The 17,481-nt window shown below is 57.1% G+C and overlaps 9 protein-coding genes across 9 annotated transcripts; 3 read left to right on the forward strand and 6 right to left on the reverse strand.

The window, feature by feature from the left end:
- Window position 1: 1 nt before the first annotated feature.
- Window positions 2–1,761, reverse strand: C8Q71DRAFT_398806 (terpenoid cyclases/Protein prenyltransferase). Its single transcript, XM_047918311.1, has 8 exons — window positions 1,340–1,761; window positions 1,229–1,287; window positions 1,023–1,174; window positions 835–967; window positions 739–784; window positions 482–687; window positions 321–426; window positions 2–266 (listed from the first exon to the last, which is right to left on the reverse strand). The coding sequence occupies exons 1-8, from the start codon at window positions 1,614–1,616 to the stop codon at window positions 103–105; spliced, it is 1,143 nt and encodes a 380-aa protein (XP_047773146.1). The 5' UTR covers window positions 1,617–1,761; the 3' UTR covers window positions 2–102.
- A 46-nt stretch (window positions 1,762–1,807) lies between these two features.
- Window positions 1,808–4,090, forward strand: C8Q71DRAFT_398853 (alpha/beta-hydrolase). The gene is made up of 4 exons (XM_047918313.1): window positions 1,808–2,373; window positions 2,428–2,554; window positions 2,620–2,830; window positions 2,884–4,090. Exons 1-4 carry the CDS (start codon window positions 1,962–1,964, stop codon window positions 3,913–3,915), a joined length of 1,782 nt encoding a protein of 593 aa, XP_047773147.1. The 5' UTR covers window positions 1,808–1,961; the 3' UTR covers window positions 3,916–4,090.
- Window positions 4,091–4,209: 119 nt separating this feature from the next.
- On the reverse strand, window positions 4,210–5,793 carry C8Q71DRAFT_727962 (Metalloenzyme, LuxS/M16 peptidase-like protein; the record flags this gene model as incomplete). Its single annotated transcript, XM_047921908.1, has 4 exons — window positions 4,210–4,293; window positions 4,346–5,133; window positions 5,189–5,678; window positions 5,731–5,793. The coding sequence occupies 4 exons, from the start codon at window positions 5,791–5,793 to the stop codon at window positions 4,210–4,212; spliced, it is 1,425 nt and encodes a 474-aa protein (XP_047773148.1).
- A 605-nt stretch (window positions 5,794–6,398) lies between these two features.
- On the forward strand, window positions 6,399–7,535 carry C8Q71DRAFT_799656 (uncharacterized protein; the record flags this gene model as incomplete). The annotated part of the gene is made up of 6 exons (XM_047925903.1): window positions 6,399–6,457; window positions 6,498–6,573; window positions 6,627–6,645; window positions 6,712–7,150; window positions 7,240–7,414; window positions 7,470–7,535. 6 exons carry the CDS (start codon window positions 6,399–6,401, stop codon window positions 7,533–7,535), a joined length of 834 nt encoding a protein of 277 aa, XP_047773149.1.
- Window positions 7,536–7,798: 263 nt separating this feature from the next.
- On the reverse strand, window positions 7,799–8,453 carry C8Q71DRAFT_717853 (uncharacterized protein; the record flags this gene model as incomplete). Its single annotated transcript, XM_047921194.1, has 2 exons — window positions 7,799–8,052; window positions 8,108–8,453. 2 exons carry the CDS (start codon window positions 8,451–8,453, stop codon window positions 7,799–7,801), a joined length of 600 nt encoding a protein of 199 aa, XP_047773150.1.
- A 985-nt stretch (window positions 8,454–9,438) lies between these two features.
- Window positions 9,439–10,926, reverse strand: C8Q71DRAFT_717870 (uncharacterized protein; the record flags this gene model as incomplete). The annotated part of the gene is made up of 2 exons (XM_047921196.1): window positions 9,439–10,749; window positions 10,801–10,926. The coding sequence occupies 2 exons, from the start codon at window positions 10,924–10,926 to the stop codon at window positions 9,439–9,441; spliced, it is 1,437 nt and encodes a 478-aa protein (XP_047773151.1).
- A 568-nt stretch (window positions 10,927–11,494) lies between these two features.
- C8Q71DRAFT_911760 (uncharacterized protein) lies at window positions 11,495–13,202 on the reverse strand (the record flags this gene model as incomplete). Its single annotated transcript, XM_047929145.1, has 3 exons — window positions 13,128–13,202; window positions 11,991–13,066; window positions 11,495–11,920 (listed from the first exon to the last, which is right to left on the reverse strand). Exons 2-3 carry the CDS (start codon window positions 13,026–13,028, stop codon window positions 11,495–11,497), a joined length of 1,464 nt encoding a protein of 487 aa, XP_047773152.1. The 5' UTR covers window positions 13,029–13,066; window positions 13,128–13,202.
- An 87-nt stretch (window positions 13,203–13,289) lies between these two features.
- On the forward strand, window positions 13,290–14,869 carry C8Q71DRAFT_789656 (uncharacterized protein). Its single transcript, XM_047925270.1, has 4 exons — window positions 13,290–13,659; window positions 13,713–14,263; window positions 14,318–14,612; window positions 14,658–14,869. Exons 1-3 carry the CDS (start codon window positions 13,422–13,424, stop codon window positions 14,597–14,599), a joined length of 1,071 nt encoding a protein of 356 aa, XP_047773153.1. The 5' UTR covers window positions 13,290–13,421; the 3' UTR covers window positions 14,600–14,612; window positions 14,658–14,869.
- Window positions 14,870–17,171, reverse strand: C8Q71DRAFT_789658 (uncharacterized protein). Its single transcript, XM_047925271.1, has 4 exons — window positions 16,849–17,171; window positions 15,502–16,797; window positions 15,092–15,447; window positions 14,870–15,025 (listed from the first exon to the last, which is right to left on the reverse strand). Exons 2-3 carry the CDS (start codon window positions 16,702–16,704, stop codon window positions 15,133–15,135), a joined length of 1,518 nt encoding a protein of 505 aa, XP_047773154.1. The 5' UTR covers window positions 16,705–16,797; window positions 16,849–17,171; the 3' UTR covers window positions 14,870–15,025; window positions 15,092–15,132.
- Window positions 17,172–17,481: the final 310 nt, after the last annotated feature.

Genomic DNA, 17,481 nt, shown 5'->3' on the forward strand with positions numbered 1-17,481 from the left:
AGGTACATGAGCAGATGGTGTTTTATCTGTAGCAAAGTGTACCGATATGTACAATCTAGCATCTGCGCCGCGGAAGCTTTGAAATAGAAATCATCTAGAGCTCTATGAGGGCGATCTACGCGCCGGGATGTGCTCCCGCGCCCAACGCGCTGTGTCGAGTGTCGCGTTCCAGAGCGGGTCCAACTGTGGGAGCTGCCAACTTTCGTCCGCGTCCGGCGGCTGGAAGACCGCAAGTGCTGCGAGGGAAAGGTAGGTATGGTAGGGATCTGCGAAAGGGTCACCGATCGTGCGACGAGCCTTGATAGATCTGCCGTGCTTACCTGCGCGTTCACCAGGCGCCTTCGCGATCCCACCGAACTTGAATTGACATTGGCTCATGAACGTAGCTAGCGCGGTCCGGTCGACGACGTCGCCCGCACCGAGCATCTACGCACATTTTGTCACAACAGCTTGAGCTACAGATATGTATGGTGATACGCACGTCGAGAGAGGCGCCACACCAGAAACAGTAGCACGCATCGGCGACCTTGTTCGTCCGCCCGCAGAACCCGCCTGAAGACAGCTGGTTCGCGGCGAGCCATCTGATCGTGCGTGCGCGTTCGGCGGGGGTGATGCGTGTTTCCCAATGTGAGGTTGTTGTTGCGGGGGCGAGTTTGAGAGAGGCTAGGGCGCAGTATGTAGTACCTCCTGAGAGCGATGTGAGTGCGCTAGTGAGCTTGGTGGGGTTATGGGGCGTACCTAGGGCTTCGCCGTCGGGCGTTTGACCGTAGCCGCCTTCGTGACTCTGTGTTTGGGGTCAGCCTTTGGAGTTGCGTGGTAGGGCGATGGACGCACGCTACATCGCTGGATGTATGTGATGGCGCGCTCGAGATCCATCCCGGACCAATCGTCGAGGAGGCTGCAGATCACGATTGCACAATATGTTGTGCGCAGATCGGCTTCGCCCCCGTTGGGTAGTGCTGAGAAGCTATAGAGATACGCCTCAGGCTCAAGATCATCTAGCGAGTGCGAACAGGGCCAACCTTCCGTCTTCTTGCTGGCAAGATCGTACAAAATGGAGGATTCCCGGGCGATCGAGCTTGCTGAAGTCGTCCCGGAGAATTGCGAGCGAAAGCAGGGCTGTGTACGTCATGATGAGATGCGGGACATCGTATTCACCATGATTCGGATCCGCCTGTCGCAGAATGTCAAAAGTGTGTTTTTAGAAGGACGAGCTAGCTAGACATACTTCGTTGTGTTCTGGGGTCATGTAGGGGCCCGGTCGGAATCCAGTGCCATACTTCCCGTCTGCGATCACCGTGGGCCCTTTGACGATACGAGGAGGAGAGGAGCTACGGACATGTCTGTTGCTCCCAGAACCACTCTCGCCAGCGCGGACGCGCTGCTTCTGGCACTTTGGACTCAAGGACGCCTAGCAGGTCGAGCGTCCCCAGACAGTAGAATACGACGGCCAGTCTGTTTACTCGGTGAGCTATAGTTCCGCCAAAGATGTTATTGGAGGTGTACCGTGAGGAATCTACCTCCACCTGAGAGAATGGCAACCCAGACAGACAGAGCTGCGCGAGCTTAGCATGTCCGTTCCGGTTAAGGCGAGGAAGCGAAGGCAAGTCCGACATGAAGATCAACTTGTATGTTCCGTCCAGATATAGGTTGACTCTCGTACACGAGAACGCCTGCGGATGTCGGTTGGATGCTCGAGTCTGGTCAGTGGGTGGCTTCTCTCCGCCACCCGACAATCCCGGAGTCGCCAGTATGAAAGTGATTAGATAGCCTAGTAGGAATACTATACTAACATCAGTATTCCCACAAAGGGCCCTATGTAATCAGCCCCATATCCCCAGAATTGGGGAATTGGGGAGAATCATTGGGCGGCAGCACATGCGAGAGTGGATCACTATGATTCCGACGGCCTCCTCGTCGAGTCTCTCGACTTCGGACGCGCTCTCTTCGTCCCACTCGACATGCACCCACTCTGGCTACCGGCCAATGTCGCTCTACTCTTCCGGCGCGTCGTGAACGTCGTCTCTTCACTGTCGATCTCGCAACACTACCTTCTTCCGCGCCTACAGCCTGGGGTGGATGGCACGAACTCGGCCGAAGACCGACTGAGGCTCTGGGAGGGCTTCAACGCCACACGCTGGCCATCCTGGGCGACCGCGGATCGGGGGTTTCCTTCGACCGCACGATTACAGTTAGACGTAGGTGTTGAGCGAATGTCAGGACACTCGGATGCAGCGGATGTGGACCGCGAGACACCGGACCATAGCCCACAACGAAATGCACCACCCAAGGACACGATCCACCAGCTCATCCACAGCCCTGTGCTATATGACCCTGTCAGGAAGCCTAGAAACCCGATCGCTCTCTGCCATGGTGAGTTGGTTCACGTCCGCGTTGGACGCTGCTCTCACACCAGATGATGTGCAGGTCTGTACGGCTTTGACGTGCGAGGGCCTTCGACGTTCCCCATCCTCCAAATGCACTATTGGTCCAACGTATTGAGCATTATAAGGGACAAACTAGGAGCTGAGGTAATTGTTACTTCTGTGCCAAGGTGAGTACGGGCACGCTCCTTATACACAAGTATAAGGTTAATTTGTGTTTGGTCTTCACGTGAAGTACTGGATCGGTGGCTTCGCGGGCTCAAAGTTTGGATCGCTTCTTGCGAGAGAAGGCCCCTGGGAGAGGTATTAACTTCATGGCGCACTCTATGGGCGGACTAGACTGTCGACATCTCATTTCCAACATCCGGCCCACGGAGTACACCCCACTTTCGCTGACGACCATCGCTACGCCCCATTGTGGTAGCCCATTTATGGACTGGTGCAGGGTGAGTCTTCGTGATGCTATTCAGTGTACTCCTCTTGTTAACGTCCCGACTAGGAGAACATCGGTATCGGTCGTCTACGCCAGAAGGAGCAGGCCGAGGAAGCAGGGAGACGTCTGGCAGAGGACGATGCCGGAAGCCCGTCCAGCCCCACCTCCCACGATGTCCGTGCATCCAGCAACCCGCGCTCTCCCAAGTCCGCGCTCTCCCTCGCCTCGCTCCCTTCCTCCTTCACGACGCTCCTCCTCTCCGTGCTCGACTCGCCCGCGTACGCGAACCTCACTTCCACCTACCTGAACACGATCTTTAACCCCGCGACGCCGGACCACCCATCCGTCAAGTACTTCAGCGTCGCGGGGCGCATGGCGAGCACGAACGTCTGGCACCCGCTCTGGCTCCCCAAGATGGTGCTCGAGGGATTCGAAGAGAGGGAGCGCGAGCGCCTCCGCGAGGAGGGCAACCCGCTCTGGCGGCGCGACGAGGAGTGGGGCAACGACGGGCTTGTGACCGTGCAGAGTGCGCGGTGGGGCGAGTTCCTTGGCGTGCTGGAGGGCTGCGACCACTGGGACCTGCGCGGAGCGAGGGGGATTGAGGTTGACTTGCCGTCGCTGACCGTGCCGGGGCTTGGTGGGAGGTCGAGGAACGATGGTCGCAAGGAGGACGGGGACGGGTGGAGCCTGGCGGACTGGAGCAAGTTTGTGAGGGCGTGGAAGAACGAGGAGCGGGATGCGGCGAAGAGCGTTGGTGCGGGGATCAGTGAGCAACAGCAGCGGAGAAGGGCAGATGGCAAGAGGAGAGCGGAAAGCCTCGGGGACAAGGAACATGCAGACGAGGTGGTGAAGTCGTCCACGGACAAGTTGTCGGCCGTCTTCGATTGGCTTGTCGAGCAGGTCCCCTCGCCAAAGACCATCGCTGCTCTGGCACCATCATCGAGGCCCTCACCAAACAAAAGTGCGCCCGCGACGCCCAGCAGCCCAAGTCAGGAGAGGAACAGGAAGCAGGCGGAGCGGAGCGAGTTGGCGACAAAGATGGACTTGGAGCGATTCTACATTGCACTCTGCAGAAAGTTGTACGATGAAGGCTTGTAATGAAGGCTTGTAATTGTACTGTATACTATATCACGGACAGCTGCGTCCAACGCTTAATGGAGCTTAGAATACGCGTATGCAGGTTATTCAGGCCTTGCAACTCCTCGCTGTCTGCGTTCATCGCTTCATCGCACAATGAACTGAGTTCATGAGAGATTATTCCTACTGTCCTATCTACACGACAAGCAGCGGAAGCAGCGACTACTTTTACTCTATCCATCGACTGTCCTAAGCTAGCTGTCAGAACGTGCTACTGCCAACAACGAGCACTAACGGTTACCTTGCCCTCCCCGTCTAGTACAGCAACGACGACATGTCCGCACGGATACGGTTGTAGTCCAAGAGACCCTCAATCGGACCGGTAGCAGTAATGGCGATCTATACACGTCCGTCAGCATCTGCAAGCCTGTGGATATTCAGAAGCACTTACATCCTTGTCCCAGAGGTACTTCTGCGCTACCCGCTTAATCTCCGCAGGCGTGACCGCGTCGACGGCCTGCTCGAGCTGCTTGGGCGTCATGCGACGACCGCTCGTGACAAGCTGCCTGCCAATATCCTCCGCAACCGCGGTCGTGCCGTCCAGGCTGAGGAGCAAGCTAGCCTTGAGCTGGCTCTTTGCGCGCTCAACCTCAACGTCCGTCGGGCCAATGGACAAACGCGTCCACTCCTTGAGGGTGAAGTGCACCATGTCGTCCATGTTCATGACGTTCTCGGTCACAAGGTAGATACCCCAGAGACCGGTGTCGGAGTAAGATGTCGAGAAGGACATGAAGCTGTTCGCGAGGTTGTTGCCCGAGATGATGTGCGACAACCGCGAGGACATGAGACCCGCTGCGCCGAGTGACCTGTCCCAGTTACCCATGATGGACTGCATGACGAGCATAGGGAAGTAGTCGGGCGAGCTCCAGCTGACACCCTCAACAGCAATGGCGACGTGCGCGGTGGGCTGCTCGTCATCACGGATGCGCACTTCCTGTCCAACGAACTTCGTCTTCGGGTGGGCAAGGCGGCCGAGCGGGATGGGGTTGGAGGAGACGGGGAGGGAAGAGAAATGCTTCTCGGCGAGCTTGACTAGCTCCTGGTGGTCGACACCACCGGTGCCGACGAGCACCATACGGTCGGCAGTGTAGTTAGTATTGATGTACGACGCCAGGTCGTCCCGGCTGATGGACAGAATGTTGGCCTTAGGGCCGAGAATTGTCCGTCCGAGGGGTTGACCTACACCGAGTAAGTCCGCTATCCGGGGGCACCCAAGGTGCAGCGCATTACACACCTGCAAAGGCAACGGAGTGTAGGTGGTCGAAGACGACCTCCTCCATCTGCTTGTCGACCTCCTGCTGCTCCCGTAGAATGACATCGCGCTCCCGCTCGATGGCCGAGTTCTCGAGCTTCGAGTTCTGGAGGATGTCGCTGATGATGTCCACCGCGGCGGGCACGTCCTTGCGGAAGCTCTTCGCATAGTACACCGTCTGCTCGCGCGAGGTGTACGCGTTGAGGTGCGCGCCAAAGTTCTCCACCTCCAGCTCGAGTGCGTGCTGGCTGCGGCGGTTCGTGCCCTTGAAAGCCATGTGCTCGAGGAAGTGCGCGGTGCCGTTTGTCCTGTCCGTCTCCGCCCGCGAGCCAGCATCTATCCAGACACCGACGGTTGCGGTCTGCGCATGTGGGCTCGACTCCGTCGCGACAGTCAGGCCATTAGAGAGCGTGGTGGTCTCGGTTGCGGGACTGGGGACGTTGACCGCCGTCGCGAACGAGCGTAGCGATCGCTGCAGAATGTCAGCGCACGACCAGGCAAATAATGTTCCCTTGAGCACGTACCTGTGGCCGCGCCGCGCTACGAAGAGCACGCCCGAGAGAGGCGGTAAGCGTTCTTGAAACCATCAAGGTCGTCGTGGAAGAAGAGTTCGTCACTGTTAACGGCGGCCTCGGGCGAATTCGGTCATCGCTGGTTTTCCAGCTCCGTCCCAATTGCCTCCCTTCGGTGTTTCGAACGGCACGCGTCGATTTCACAGTCCGACCCACATTCACGCGATGCGCGCTTCGCGTCACAGGCGCTCATTGGCAGCTACTGGACGCGACCTGCTCGACGCTCGAGTGCCTGTGCTCAATCGCTCTGTCTCTAGTCTACTTGTTTGTCGGCGTGCTCCTCGCTCAGGTCAGTGAACTCAAGACACGTCCATGTTGCGGCTATGTTGTCCCCGGAGATCCCGCTCTCGTTGTCCGGAATCCCGTGCAAGTGGTGGCTGCAGGCGCTGTCGCCGTACTCCTCCCCTCCGGTCCTGAACCCCGGTTCGTTTCCTTGGAGATTTAAAACGACTGCAGCATGCATCGTACCTATTTGACGCAGCCTTATGATTCTCATGTATTCGGTTGCACTGACACTGCAGTGCGGAGCGGGAGCGGAACCACCGCGGACGGGCTCAAGTCATGAGATCGGCGACTGACGACGCCGGCCCACAGGTTGACCCTCTTCTGCTCCTACCACGATGAGGCCAACCGCGGCGCGTCTGCTGAACATCCTGGTCCCAATCAAGAGGCAAGTACGGTGCGGCGTCCCCCAAGGGTCGGGTCTGAACTCAATGCAGGACAGTAGACTATGCGGTCAAGATCCGAGTCAACCCTGACCAGAAGGGCATCGACCTCAATGTTAAGCATTCCATGGTGCGTATGCGCATGTCCTTATGACCGCGTTGTTCATCTCTTTGCTGCTCCAGAACCCTTTCGACGAGATCGGTTCGTGCTAGTCCTCCGTCCGGCACCAAGGGCACGTCAGACATGTGATACTAATCTCCTGCTCAGCGGTCGAAGAGGCCGTCAAGCTGCGCGAACGACTCAAGGACAAAGTCAAGTCTATCAAGGTCGTGACCATCGGGCCGCCCAAGTCGCTCGAGACGCTGCGCACCGCGCTCGCGATGGGCGCGGACTCGGGCATCCACGTTGAGCTCGCGGAGGGTGCACCGCCGCCGGAGCCGCTCGGTATCGCGAAGGCGCTGCGCGCGGTTATTGCGCACGAGCAGGACGGCGTCGACCTCGTCATCATGGGCAAGCAGGCGATCGACGACGATGCGGGCCAGACGGGCCAGATGCTCGCGGGGCTGATGGACTGGGCGCAGGCGACATTCGCGAGCAAGGTAGAGGTGGACACGGAGAAGAAAGAGGCGAGCGTGACGAGGGAGATAGACGGTGGTCTGGAGGAGCTGCGGTGCCGCTTGCCCTTGGTGGTTACGACGGATCTCCGGTGAGTACCAGTATTTGCCTCGAGGACTCCCTGAGCTGAGCGGGGCATCCCGTAGGTTGAATGGTACGTGAAATAACGTCATTCGGAAGCGGACGCCGATTAACTGCGAGCGTAGAACCACGCTATGCCTCGTTGCCTAACATTATGAAGGCTAAGAAGAAGCAGATCGTGAAGCTCTCCCCTGAGTATCTTCAAGTCGATCTCACGCCTCGCCTCGAGACATTGAAGGTCACAGAGCCGGCGAAGAGACAAGGCGGAGCAAAGGTGCGGATGAATGGCTGTTGAGCTGGGTAGCATACTCACGCCTGGCGCTTTGCAGGTCGCGAGTGTGGACGAGTTGATTGCGAAACTCAAGGAAGCCGGTATCAAGCCTGTGGCGTCATGATTGACGCGTCTGGTAAAGTTGTGTTCCTCACTCATGGGAGCGACTTCCCGCCAAACACCCAATGCATTGTATGTACTCATACCACACTGGCGTTGCTCGTCCCGTGTTCGATGACCTCTCCCCAGTCAGCGGGAGGACCATACCGAAACAATCTAGCCATGTCTACAAAAGTGGACCAAGTCGTATGTCGTTGAGGTCGTGAAAGTCCGTACATGCTTCGTCGTCTACCCCTATCCGACGGTCAGTCTCTACCCGTCCGACGGTCAATCTCTAGTCGCCAGCAAGATGCCAAAGATGGATGTGATGATAGCGCACAACGCGACGGCGACCAGGATTGTGCTGACTCTTGCAACGGGGAACATGCCAACCACGAGCGCATATTGCACTGTGAAATAGCGCGCGACGCCGAGGAAGAGCGTGCACAAGCCAACGATGATGATGGTCGCTCCGAGCGGCCGCGAGTATCTTGTCAGCTGCTGGTTTTTATCCCCCGCGATTGTGAAAAGCTGCACCAGCGCTGTATCGGACGCTCAGGCGGTGTCAGCAGAGGCAAAGAACGTTCGAAGACGTACCGACTCCCATGGAGGCTATAGTGAGACTCGTCCGCACATATGCGAGAAAAGTGCGCTCGGAGGCGAGGTGGTCTCGGGCGACGCTGCCGGAGTTTTCCAACGTCAACGAAGGATTGAACTTTTGCGCGAGCTGGCGAATCCCCTTCTGCGACCTCCTTTGTGTAGTGTCACCCTCCGCCGTCGGGTCTGGCGACTCTGCGCAGGATGCGCGCTCCGACGTTCCGTCATGATGGTCGTGCTCGGTCCTGGCAGTCTCCTCTGCCTGCGACTTGCATGCGGGTACCTCTGCGTGAAGGGTGGGCTCTGGCGAGGACGGGCGTGCAGGTGAAGAGGGAAGCGGATCCATGGGTGGTGGCAGCAGGCGTGCGGCGTGAGAGCCCGGCCGGCCAGGTAAGTATGAGCTAGTATGAGCCGCAATTCGGAATTGGGCCTTGAGGCCTGAGGCCTGAGGCCTTTGTTGGATTCGGAGTGGGCGAGATTAAGAAGCAGGAGAAGCGAGTGGCATGGCCTTCGCGTGCGACGAAGAGAGTAAAAGGAGAGTAAATGGTGCAGCTCGGCGCTCGCATTCTTCCGTGACCATCGGGGCGCACGCGTGACCGTGATTGACGCGTTATGTCACGCGTCGGGCAGGCCCAGGCCTTGGGGGGCGCCTGAGCACATTGCATGGCGTAGTGCACTTTCAAGCTTCTGCTGCGCTCATGTAAGGTGAAATGAACATTCGCACGTCGGACATCTCGATTCATATGTTACTCGAAATGCCGCCAGCGATGGCGTGCCAGCCTTGCTCGGATGTTTCGCGTGAGCGTACAGGAGCGTACGAGTCTTGCTTTTGTTCTTCGTTTCTTGCGTTGTTGTGAATGCGTTCCCATATTGGTCGTGCATCATATGGAGCCGAAACTCTTGCCCGTGCGCATCCGCACCCCCGCACTCAACTGCTGCCCCGCGGCAGATCGACGTAAGTTGAGGAGGCATCGCGGCGCGCCACTTTCTCGCGGGTCGAACGCACGGACATCAAACGTTCACTTGTGCATTTTTGCATGATGCTCGACCGACTCTCCACTGCTGAGGCGGGCCGAAATCATTCAGTCAAGCAAGTCATGGTGCAGCTAAGTACGAGCAGGATGAGACGCAGGTCGCGTGAGGTGTCAGGTTGGACGATGATGACGACACAAGGCACACTAAGACTGGTATGGCGAGGAATGCAAACAACAAACAACAACGGTCGAAAGGGGTAGCGTTCATTTCGACCTGCGAGAGCCTTGCTCTCCGAGCAAGGGATACCGCCACGGCAACGCGACACGCAATATCCACTAATGCCACTGGTAGAGCGTTCACCGTGACCTCCTTGAGCTATAACCTCCCGACCAATCATCCCAGCGGACGTTCGAAACATTCGCATCAAGCCAGGCTTTGTCCTCCGGGGTGAGCTCGCAGCAGTCTTTCACGTCGAGGTCCTCGATCGATCCAACCACGTACTGCGGGTCGATATCCTCCGGAAAGCCCGTCGCCTCGTGTACCCTACGCCGCCCCTCGAGGAGGAATCGCAATGCCGGGCTGTGGAACTGCTTGCACCCGACGATGGTCAGCGACTTGATGTACGGGCAGAGCCAGACGCCATCCGTAGTCAGTCCGAGCATGTGCAGCACTTCCGGGCGCAGGCCGTCGCAGTTCGTCAGTGTCACGTCGCGGCACGAGAACGGGCCACGCCCGGCTGCGAGGAAGCTGAAAAGCGCCCTCGAGGTTGCGATTTCCGTCAGTCTGGTGTAGTACGAGTTGCCGAGCATACAGGGGACCTCCATCGAGCAGCGCGTGTACGAGACCGCCTCGACGTAGGGGTAGCCGAGAAGGCGGTTGTAATGCGCGATGACGTCGCCGCGCATGTCGAGAAAGTCGACGACTTCGGCGTCCCAGGTGATCCCGTGTTGCACGAGAGGAGGTCCGTTGTAGGAGCAATCAAGATGAAGATTCGCGAACTCGACGTGTTGCAGTCCCTTGCAGCTGACGAGGCATCTGAGGAGGTCCACCAGTGGAAACGGGGTATATTGTGAGCCGTAATCTGAGACGATGACGTAGGACAGTATGGGTGGCATTGGCAGCTGCGGGAACGGCTTCACGTACGATTCGCGAAACTGCAAGCCGCTCAGCTCAAGAACGTCCAGCGCGGGCGTTTGGAACTCGCCAACGATAGGGGGAGCCTCCTCAGCGCTCGCTACGCAGTCATCGACAGTGGATAGGAGTTCGAGTTCGACGAGTTTGCTGGCTCGGCCAACGAGGTCGATGCGAGGGCGCGGGAGCGAGCTTGCGAAGAACAGCTGCATGTGGAGGACTCTCCAACGCTTCATGTGGGGAGTGAGCGTCTCCATGACGGCTTGTACCTGCGCCTTCTCCGTAGTGTGGTGCTCGATAGATTCCTCGGGCGTGCATAGGACATGAATATCCAGAGGGCTGTTCTGCGACCAAGCGATGTAGTCGCATACGGTTGAGAGGGGAGTGGGGTCCCTGCCGACCCAGATCACCAGGCGCGTCCAGAAGAAGGCCACGGTCGACATGACCCCTCGCCAATGGCGACACACAGAAGCGATCGACTCCGGGAACGGATGAGGTGACATTAAGTTGTGGTACGACGGCCAAGGGTCCAGGTGCTGATCGTTCCAGCCTACTGGGAAGAATCCTTCAAAGGTAGGTTGCCGCACAGTGAGGAGCACTTCGCGAAAGATAACGAGGAGCACATCCGGGGGAAGGTCATCAATGGACACATGCGACCGATGCTGGTTTGTGGCAGCAGTTGAAGCAACCGATTGGTCATTGCTCGCGTCCATGTTGCGCTGCCTGAACTGCGAATTTATCTCAGTGAACAGAGTCAATAGATATGCATGCGAAACGACACCACGAACATCTATATGCGGCCCTCTGGAAGCAAGCAGAAGGGGAGGAGGAGGGCAAAGCGACTTATGTAGACAGTAGAGCAACGATCGTCCAGATCAGGTCCAGATTCAAGGGGCAGTCCGTGGGAAGTACATGAGCGGTTGGCACAGTGTAGACTGTGTAGGCCTTCACTAGCTCATATTTATACGTGGGTCAGTGTCTGTGCTTACCTCAGGCTGAATGTCTGGTCTATCGACTTAAGCCATTTGGACAAGAACAGCATACTGGGCAGCTGAATTGGCGAAGGTATCTATGTACTGTGTGCCTAAGTCATCCCGCACAGACTCATCATCGAATGACGAGAGCTCAAGCGCTCAAGAATAGTGATTGATATACTCAACTGGTTAACGATGCATACGAATGCACAAGGACATGACCTTCCTCTGTTGTACGATTCTTAGAACGGATAGTATTGACACGGTTATATCGCAATACCGCCCAAGGCTCACAAAATCGTGCGGCTTAGCAGATCCACACAGACGCACCAGTTCCCCCACTCCAATCGTCCCAATGAACTTCATCAAGGTTCTCGTCAAGCCATTCCTTATCCGCTGGTGCAAGCTCACAACAATCTTGCACGTGGAGATACTTCACCGAGGACATGACATACTCCAGATCGCCGTCTTCTGCGAAGCCGGTCACCGCATGTGCCCTGCGGCGGTGCTCGAGAAAGAGGCGCAAGTCCGGGCTTTGGAAACCTGTGCAGCCTTCGATGGTGAGCCCGCGCAGGTCCGGCAAAATCCAGTTGTCTCCAGGGAGGATCGTCACCGCGAGCAACAACAGCACAGCGGGGCTCAGACCGTCGCATTGCCTGAGACATGCGTGGCGAGACGAGGTCCGGCCGTGCACGCCAATCAGTAATCTCGCGAGCGGCGAGAGCCAAAGGGTCTGCGACTCCATCAATCTTCAGGTAGTAGCATGATCCCAGTATCGAGGGCGTCTCCATCGTGCACCGAACGTAGTACGCAGACTCGGCCCACGGAGAGCGGAGCAACCGGTGATATTCCGCGATGACATCGCCGCTCATGTCGAAGAATCCGACGTCGGCGTACCAGCTAACGTGGGAGCTGAGGATAGACGGTCCGCTATATGAGTGGTCGAGATCCAGATTGGCAAGCACCATCGAACCTAGCCGCCTGTGGCCCGTGACGAGGCACGACAGGAGGTCGAATAACGAGAAGGGTGGATGGCGCGTCGAGTCGTACTCAGCCACGGTGAGCTCGCTGAGTGCGGGTGGTAGAGGCGACTGCGGGAATGGCTTCACGAACAACTCGCGGAAATGTAGTCCGCTCATGAACAGCTTGTCCAGTGCAGGGGTGTGAAACGCGCCGACGAGTGGTGAAGCGGCGCCATCGCTGGCAACAGAGTCGTCAATAACAAAGTCCAGCGTCAGCTCCCTGAGCACGTCTGCCTGTCCAATGAGGTCGACACGAGGAAGCGGCAACGAGCTGGAGCAGAGGACCTTGATCCAGAGCGTTCTCCATCGCTTCATATGAGGTTTTAGGACCTCCATAACCGCCATGACCTGAGCTCTCTCCGTCGGATCCTCTACCCTTGGGTCAAATGTCCGCATGATGTATATGTCAATGGGACGGTTCTGGGACCATACGAGGGAGTCGCCAATCTTCGAGAGTGACGTAGCGTCCTTGCCAATCCGGATGATCAGGCGCTTCCAGAACTTGGACACGGACGAGAGGACTGCTCGCCAAAGGCGACAGACTGAGGCGAGGTAGTCTGGGAAAGGATATTCGGGGTTAAGAAGATGATATTCCGGCCAAGTATGTGGTTGCATGCGTTCCCAGCCAATCCAGTCGGACCATCTTATTGGTGTTGAACGCGGTGGACGGCCAGACAGCATACGGAAGATGATGAGGAAAACGTCCGGTGGAAGATCATTAATGACAGTACGAGACTTTGCGCGGGAAGTGTGGGTAGAGTCGAGCATTGGTTGGGTCGGTCCGCTGTACGCATTCGACGTCTCCTCATGACGGCCCATCCTGAGGCTGATAAGTGAGCCCCTTGCGTAACCGGCGACTGCCACGTCAATCAGTGAGAACATGAGTACAACGAACATGATGGTAGCAGGATAACATACAATATACTGATTCCGGCACGCAGGCAACAACAGTGATTCTGGAGCCCAGACAGTACTTGGCGAGAGCCAGCAGGCAAGACTCGCAGCCCGGAGAGTCTTGCACGCAGTCTTTCGCGCCACAGACGCGTAGTGCACGTGATCTTGCACAACGCGTTACGCGGTGGTCCGTTCAAGTTGACGCCCGCATTGCGCCCGCATCTGTCTTCTTCACGACAGGCCCGGTTGTGCCGCACCCTGTCAACCGCGTCTTGCATTCTTTAAAGAGCACTCATCTTCGGTTTTATTTCACTAACAATGCCTCTGGACAGTCCTTTCGAGATCCTGGTCTTCGAGGACGGATGGTGCCCAGATAAGCCTCTTCTTGACTATGTCAAGTTTTGGCGAAGGTGCTGCTTCAACTGCTACGAACGTGAGAAGGATGTACGCACGAGCATAGAGCAGGCACACGCACGAGATGACCCACAGACGTTGAGTCTTGTGCGTGCAGGTGCCGAGGCTGGAGATCCGATAGACATACTTGAATGGGGCATGCGTACGCTGGTTGTTTCATCCCCTGTATAGTGCTTCTACTTATTCTTTACATAGGCTTGTACAACGGCTTCCGCGTCGAGAAAGACCGTGACGCTGCGCTCAAGCAGTGGATGCGCATCACCGATGCATCAACCCGCGCTACCTTGTCTTCTCCTCCTCACCGCCGAGTCCTTTCCGCCGCCTATGCCTGCATCTCTTCCTATTACAGCACGAAATGTCATCTACCACAACACACACTCCAGATTGACGACCTTCGGCGCGCCGCCGAGGCTGTCAACGAGTGTGCTAAGCTCCAGATGATACCCGCGGCGCTCGTGGAGCTCGCGAACTACATCGACGACGAGCTGCGCATCTACGGCTTCCGATACATGCCGCAATTTACGTGCCTCGAGCATATGTGGATAATGTACGCTCCGATCGCCCGCGACATCGAGAAGAAGCAGCAGGAGCGGGAACGCAAGGTCGCGAAAGCCCCGAACGCGTACCGCTGCGCCGCCCCGGGATGTAACATCTTGGGAACGAAGAAGAAGGCACTGCAGAGGTGCGCAGGGGCGTGCGAGGGTATCAACAAGCCTCACTATTGCAGCAAGACGTGCCAGACGAAGGTGTGTACCGTTCTCGTCGTATCTTTTCTGCTTCTCACCGTACGTACGACGCAGGATTGGAAGCGTCACAAGCCCTTCTGCAAGGCCGGTGCCGCCGAGGATCCAGATGCAGTACCGGCCCCCGATTACTCTGGCGCAGACGAGCATTCGCTGTGCGAGCCCTTCGTTCAGCCGCCGCGGCCGGACAAGGAGCGCATCATCCAGATACCCGCGCCGCATCTCCCGGGTGGCAGCTACCAGATCACCTCATCTACGATGAGTCCCGAGTTGATGCGCGCGTTTAGAGAGAAGATTATTGCGCATAATATTGAGGACGAGAAGAATCGACCGTGGTAACGGCAACGTCCATGTATGACATCTGTACGACATTTCATACCTATGCTGATTTCCTCAGATTGTACAAGGGGGCAGATGGGCGGACGGCGCGTTGAAGAAACTAACATCGCACAGGCCTAGTAGCATTCTGCCCAGCAAGATGCATGAACTAAGTCTGCGAGGAGGCGGATTTCGACCTGATGTGACACTGAGTCGAACTCCGACAGCAGCACACATGGACGCACCTCAGCTACATTCAGCCCCGGTGGCTAGCTTACTCTTAATGCGGCCTTCTCAACTGTTGAGATAAAGCATGCGTGATTCCACCATATGATACAAAATCTACAGGATGTCAAGATGTGTCGCTATGAGATACACTATTCTACATGTTCATTCGCGTGCTAGGGAAGGAATGGCATCAGTATGTAGGCCGAAGCTCCCCAAGGACTACAATTCCGGGTCAGGGCGCCCATTTAGTGAGTGCACACTGCAGTAACAGACAAAGAGCCGTACGTTTTGGTGCCTTAACCAGAAGCGCTACCGTCCAGTGTCCATCACTGTGATAGGGGAGTATCAAGCAAGCTCTGATAGGCAGCGTTCCCAGCTCCCACTCGAAGCATCTCTACAACGGGTGGCGCGTTCTCGGGGCGTGCAGAGGCATGATACCACGTAAAGAGCACTGCTTGATCGGCCCACGACAGTGGAGCCTCGACCTGGTCCCACGCTGCGAAACCGACATACTCAAGACTTGGGTGCGCAGCGAGGATCCCTCGCGCGTACTCATCGCGCCGCTCGAGGGTACGACGCTGAGAGACGATTGCAAGGCCTCTCAGCGACTGTATCTGCTTCAGGTGCGCGGTGACATTCTCCTACGTGAATGTTCAGCCAGGTCACAAGCACAATTCGCGAAGGAACCGACATACGATCCAACTATCGAGAGACTCGATTTGCCCCGAAGCGCTCCCTACTGATGTAGCGGTCACACAAACACGGAGGAATTTGACCGAAGGCGCTGTGCCTGCAACACACTTGAACAACGCTGGCGTACCCAGCGCGTCGAGGACAGACGGACGCGTGACACGCAGGAGGTGATCAGACTCAGCATAACGCATGGCGTTCCTCGAATGGCCCCCGAGGAGAAGGGTGAAGTTGAAGCGGAGCCACCGAATACGGCGGAAGACAGGGCATCGAGGCCAATGCAGGGCGAGGAAGTCCAAGTGGGTCCAGACGTCGCGGGCGTCCACGGACTTGTTGACGGAGACCGCATTGATGTATAGGCGGCGCAGATTAGGGAATGCCTTGGCGTAGAGGTTGAGGTCGACGATGAGGGTGTCCGTAACACTGAGCGCGTGGACGCGGGGCCAGACGGTCTCGAACTCGAGATCGACCATTACGTCTCCGATATTCTCGAGCTTGAGCATTTCCATGCACTCCGTGAGGCTGTCTAGGAAGCGATCGTGTCCCGGCCGGAAGGCGAGGTACCGCTGGGCCTCCTGCTCGTCGCGCATCTCGAGAATGGAGCACTCGACGCTCCGCGGCCGGCTCCTCATCCTCGAAAGCACACGCGCGACTCTGATACCCATCTGAGTGACGATCATTTCCTGGATGTTCGAGATACTCGCGACGGCGACGGCGAGCTCTGGGACGCCTTCGAAGAGGAACTCCGAGCAGCCTATGGAGAGCTTTCGCAGCCGGGAAGCGCGTCGGACGACCGCGGCCAGAGACACCGCTGACGTGAAGTTGAAGTCCACGTACATCTCACCGGTCTCGGGGTCGGATTCCCCGATGATGAACGTTTCGCTGCTGATGATGAGGGTTTTGAGGTGAGGTATGCGCTCGGCCGGTCGCTGGAGCATGTATTTGCTGAAGTTCTCCACTCGGTTCCGGCCATCCTTCTGCCAGTCCGGCCCTATGTTGACCTCGGACAGGAAACGAGGGGTGGCAACCTTTTGTGCTGCACGACACGTCTCTGCCAGATGCAGGGCATCGGAATGCTCAACCTGCTCCAGGATGGCCGCGATGACATCGAGGTCTAGTTGCAAGAAGCTTGGAGCCATCTCGTAGTCACTGGCGCGCTGTGGCGAGTGATGTCCGGCGACAGAAAGGCCACTAGTAGCTGAAGACATAGGAGGTTAGAGCGGCTACTATAGCGGCAACAATCACGCAACGTACATGACAGTGGATTGTAGAGCTGCGTTGCTACTATATTCAGAGCTAGGTATGCACCAGTCAGCTCGTCATGCAGCTCACTACTACTTGCTCTTTGGAGGCACTCAAAATGGCGGGCAAGGGAGGACGTTGTAGTCAAGTACTACCGTGTACTGTTGCAACGCCAGTGACAGTGACAGTACTAGTCGCCCATAGCGCGCGCGGTGACCATAGCTATACTTATAATACTACGACCTGTAGGGCTCGGTCGCTCGGAGTGGAGGTCGGTTACCATGCTACACGTAATAAAATCACAGAGACCCGGCCTCTGTGCCATGTTGAATCCCTGCGAGAACGCGTAGGTAGTTTGGTCTCGAAGAGTGAATGAGAGTGAACGAAGAGAACATCGATTATTCTTCGCGGGTTGCATATACGGTGACTACAGTATGTCCGAGGCTCAGCGCGCAGGTACTTATTGAATAACTTATTGCAATGTTCGCGCAGATCGTGATTGGCGCCGGCCGTGACCAGCTCCCGGGATGGCGTGCTCTGTCATTATTGTCGAGCACCATCGCAAATGCCAAATCCCAGTAAGTTCTGTGCACTCACAATCGGTCTTCGCTGACGCTTCCTTTGCAGTGGAACGTACTAGTACCCAGCATCCAGCTTACTTTCAATCAACCTGAATCCCGAGGTCTCCGAGTCGCCGCGGCCACACTTCCAGTCATCGAGCATGAGAGCTTGTTATATGTACT

Source organism: Rhodofomes roseus (assembly GCF_022264815.1).
Source record: "Rhodofomes roseus strain CIRM-BRFM 1785 chromosome Unknown C8Q71scaffold_36, whole genome shotgun sequence".
NCBI classification, from domain to species: Eukaryota; Fungi; Basidiomycota; class Agaricomycetes; order Polyporales; family Fomitopsidaceae; genus Rhodofomes; species Rhodofomes roseus.

Bases quoted from the DNA above. Each gene is read 5' to 3' on its own strand.
- C8Q71DRAFT_398853 (XM_047918313.1), top strand. From the start codon at position 1,962: ATGCACCCACTCTGGCTACCGGCCAATGTCGCTCTACTCTTCCGGCGC. The intron at 2,374-2,427 runs GTGAGTTGGTTC...GATGATGTGCAG, and splicing joins CCCGATCGCTCTCTGCCATG to GTCTGTACGGCTTTGACGTG. The intron at 2,831-2,883 runs GTGAGTCTTCGT...CGTCCCGACTAG, and splicing joins CATTTATGGACTGGTGCAGG to GAGAACATCGGTATCGGTCG.
- C8Q71DRAFT_398806 (XM_047918311.1), bottom strand. From the start codon at position 1,616: ATGTCGGACTTGCCTTCGCTTCCTCGCCTTAACCGGAACGGACATGCT. The intron at 968-1,022 runs GTTGGCCCTGTT...GTATCTCTATAG, and splicing joins TGCCAGCAAGAAGACGGAAG to CTTCTCAGCACTACCCAACG. The intron at 785-834 runs GTGCGTCCATCG...CCCCAAACACAG, and splicing joins CATACATCCAGCGATGTAGC to AGTCACGAAGGCGGCTACGG.
- C8Q71DRAFT_789658 (XM_047925271.1), bottom strand. From the start codon at position 16,704: ATGTCTTCAGCTACTAGTGGCCTTTCTGTCGCCGGACATCACTCGCCA. The intron at 15,448-15,501 runs GTATGTCGGTTC...ACATTCACGTAG, and splicing joins AGTCTCTCGATAGTTGGATC to GAGAATGTCACCGCGCACCT.
- C8Q71DRAFT_789656 (XM_047925270.1), top strand. From the start codon at position 13,422: ATGCCTCTGGACAGTCCTTTCGAGATCCTGGTCTTCGAGGACGGATGG. The intron at 13,660-13,712 runs GTACGCTGGTTG...TTCTTTACATAG, and splicing joins CATACTTGAATGGGGCATGC to GCTTGTACAACGGCTTCCGC. The intron at 14,264-14,317 runs GTGTGTACCGTT...CGTACGACGCAG, and splicing joins GCAAGACGTGCCAGACGAAG to GATTGGAAGCGTCACAAGCC.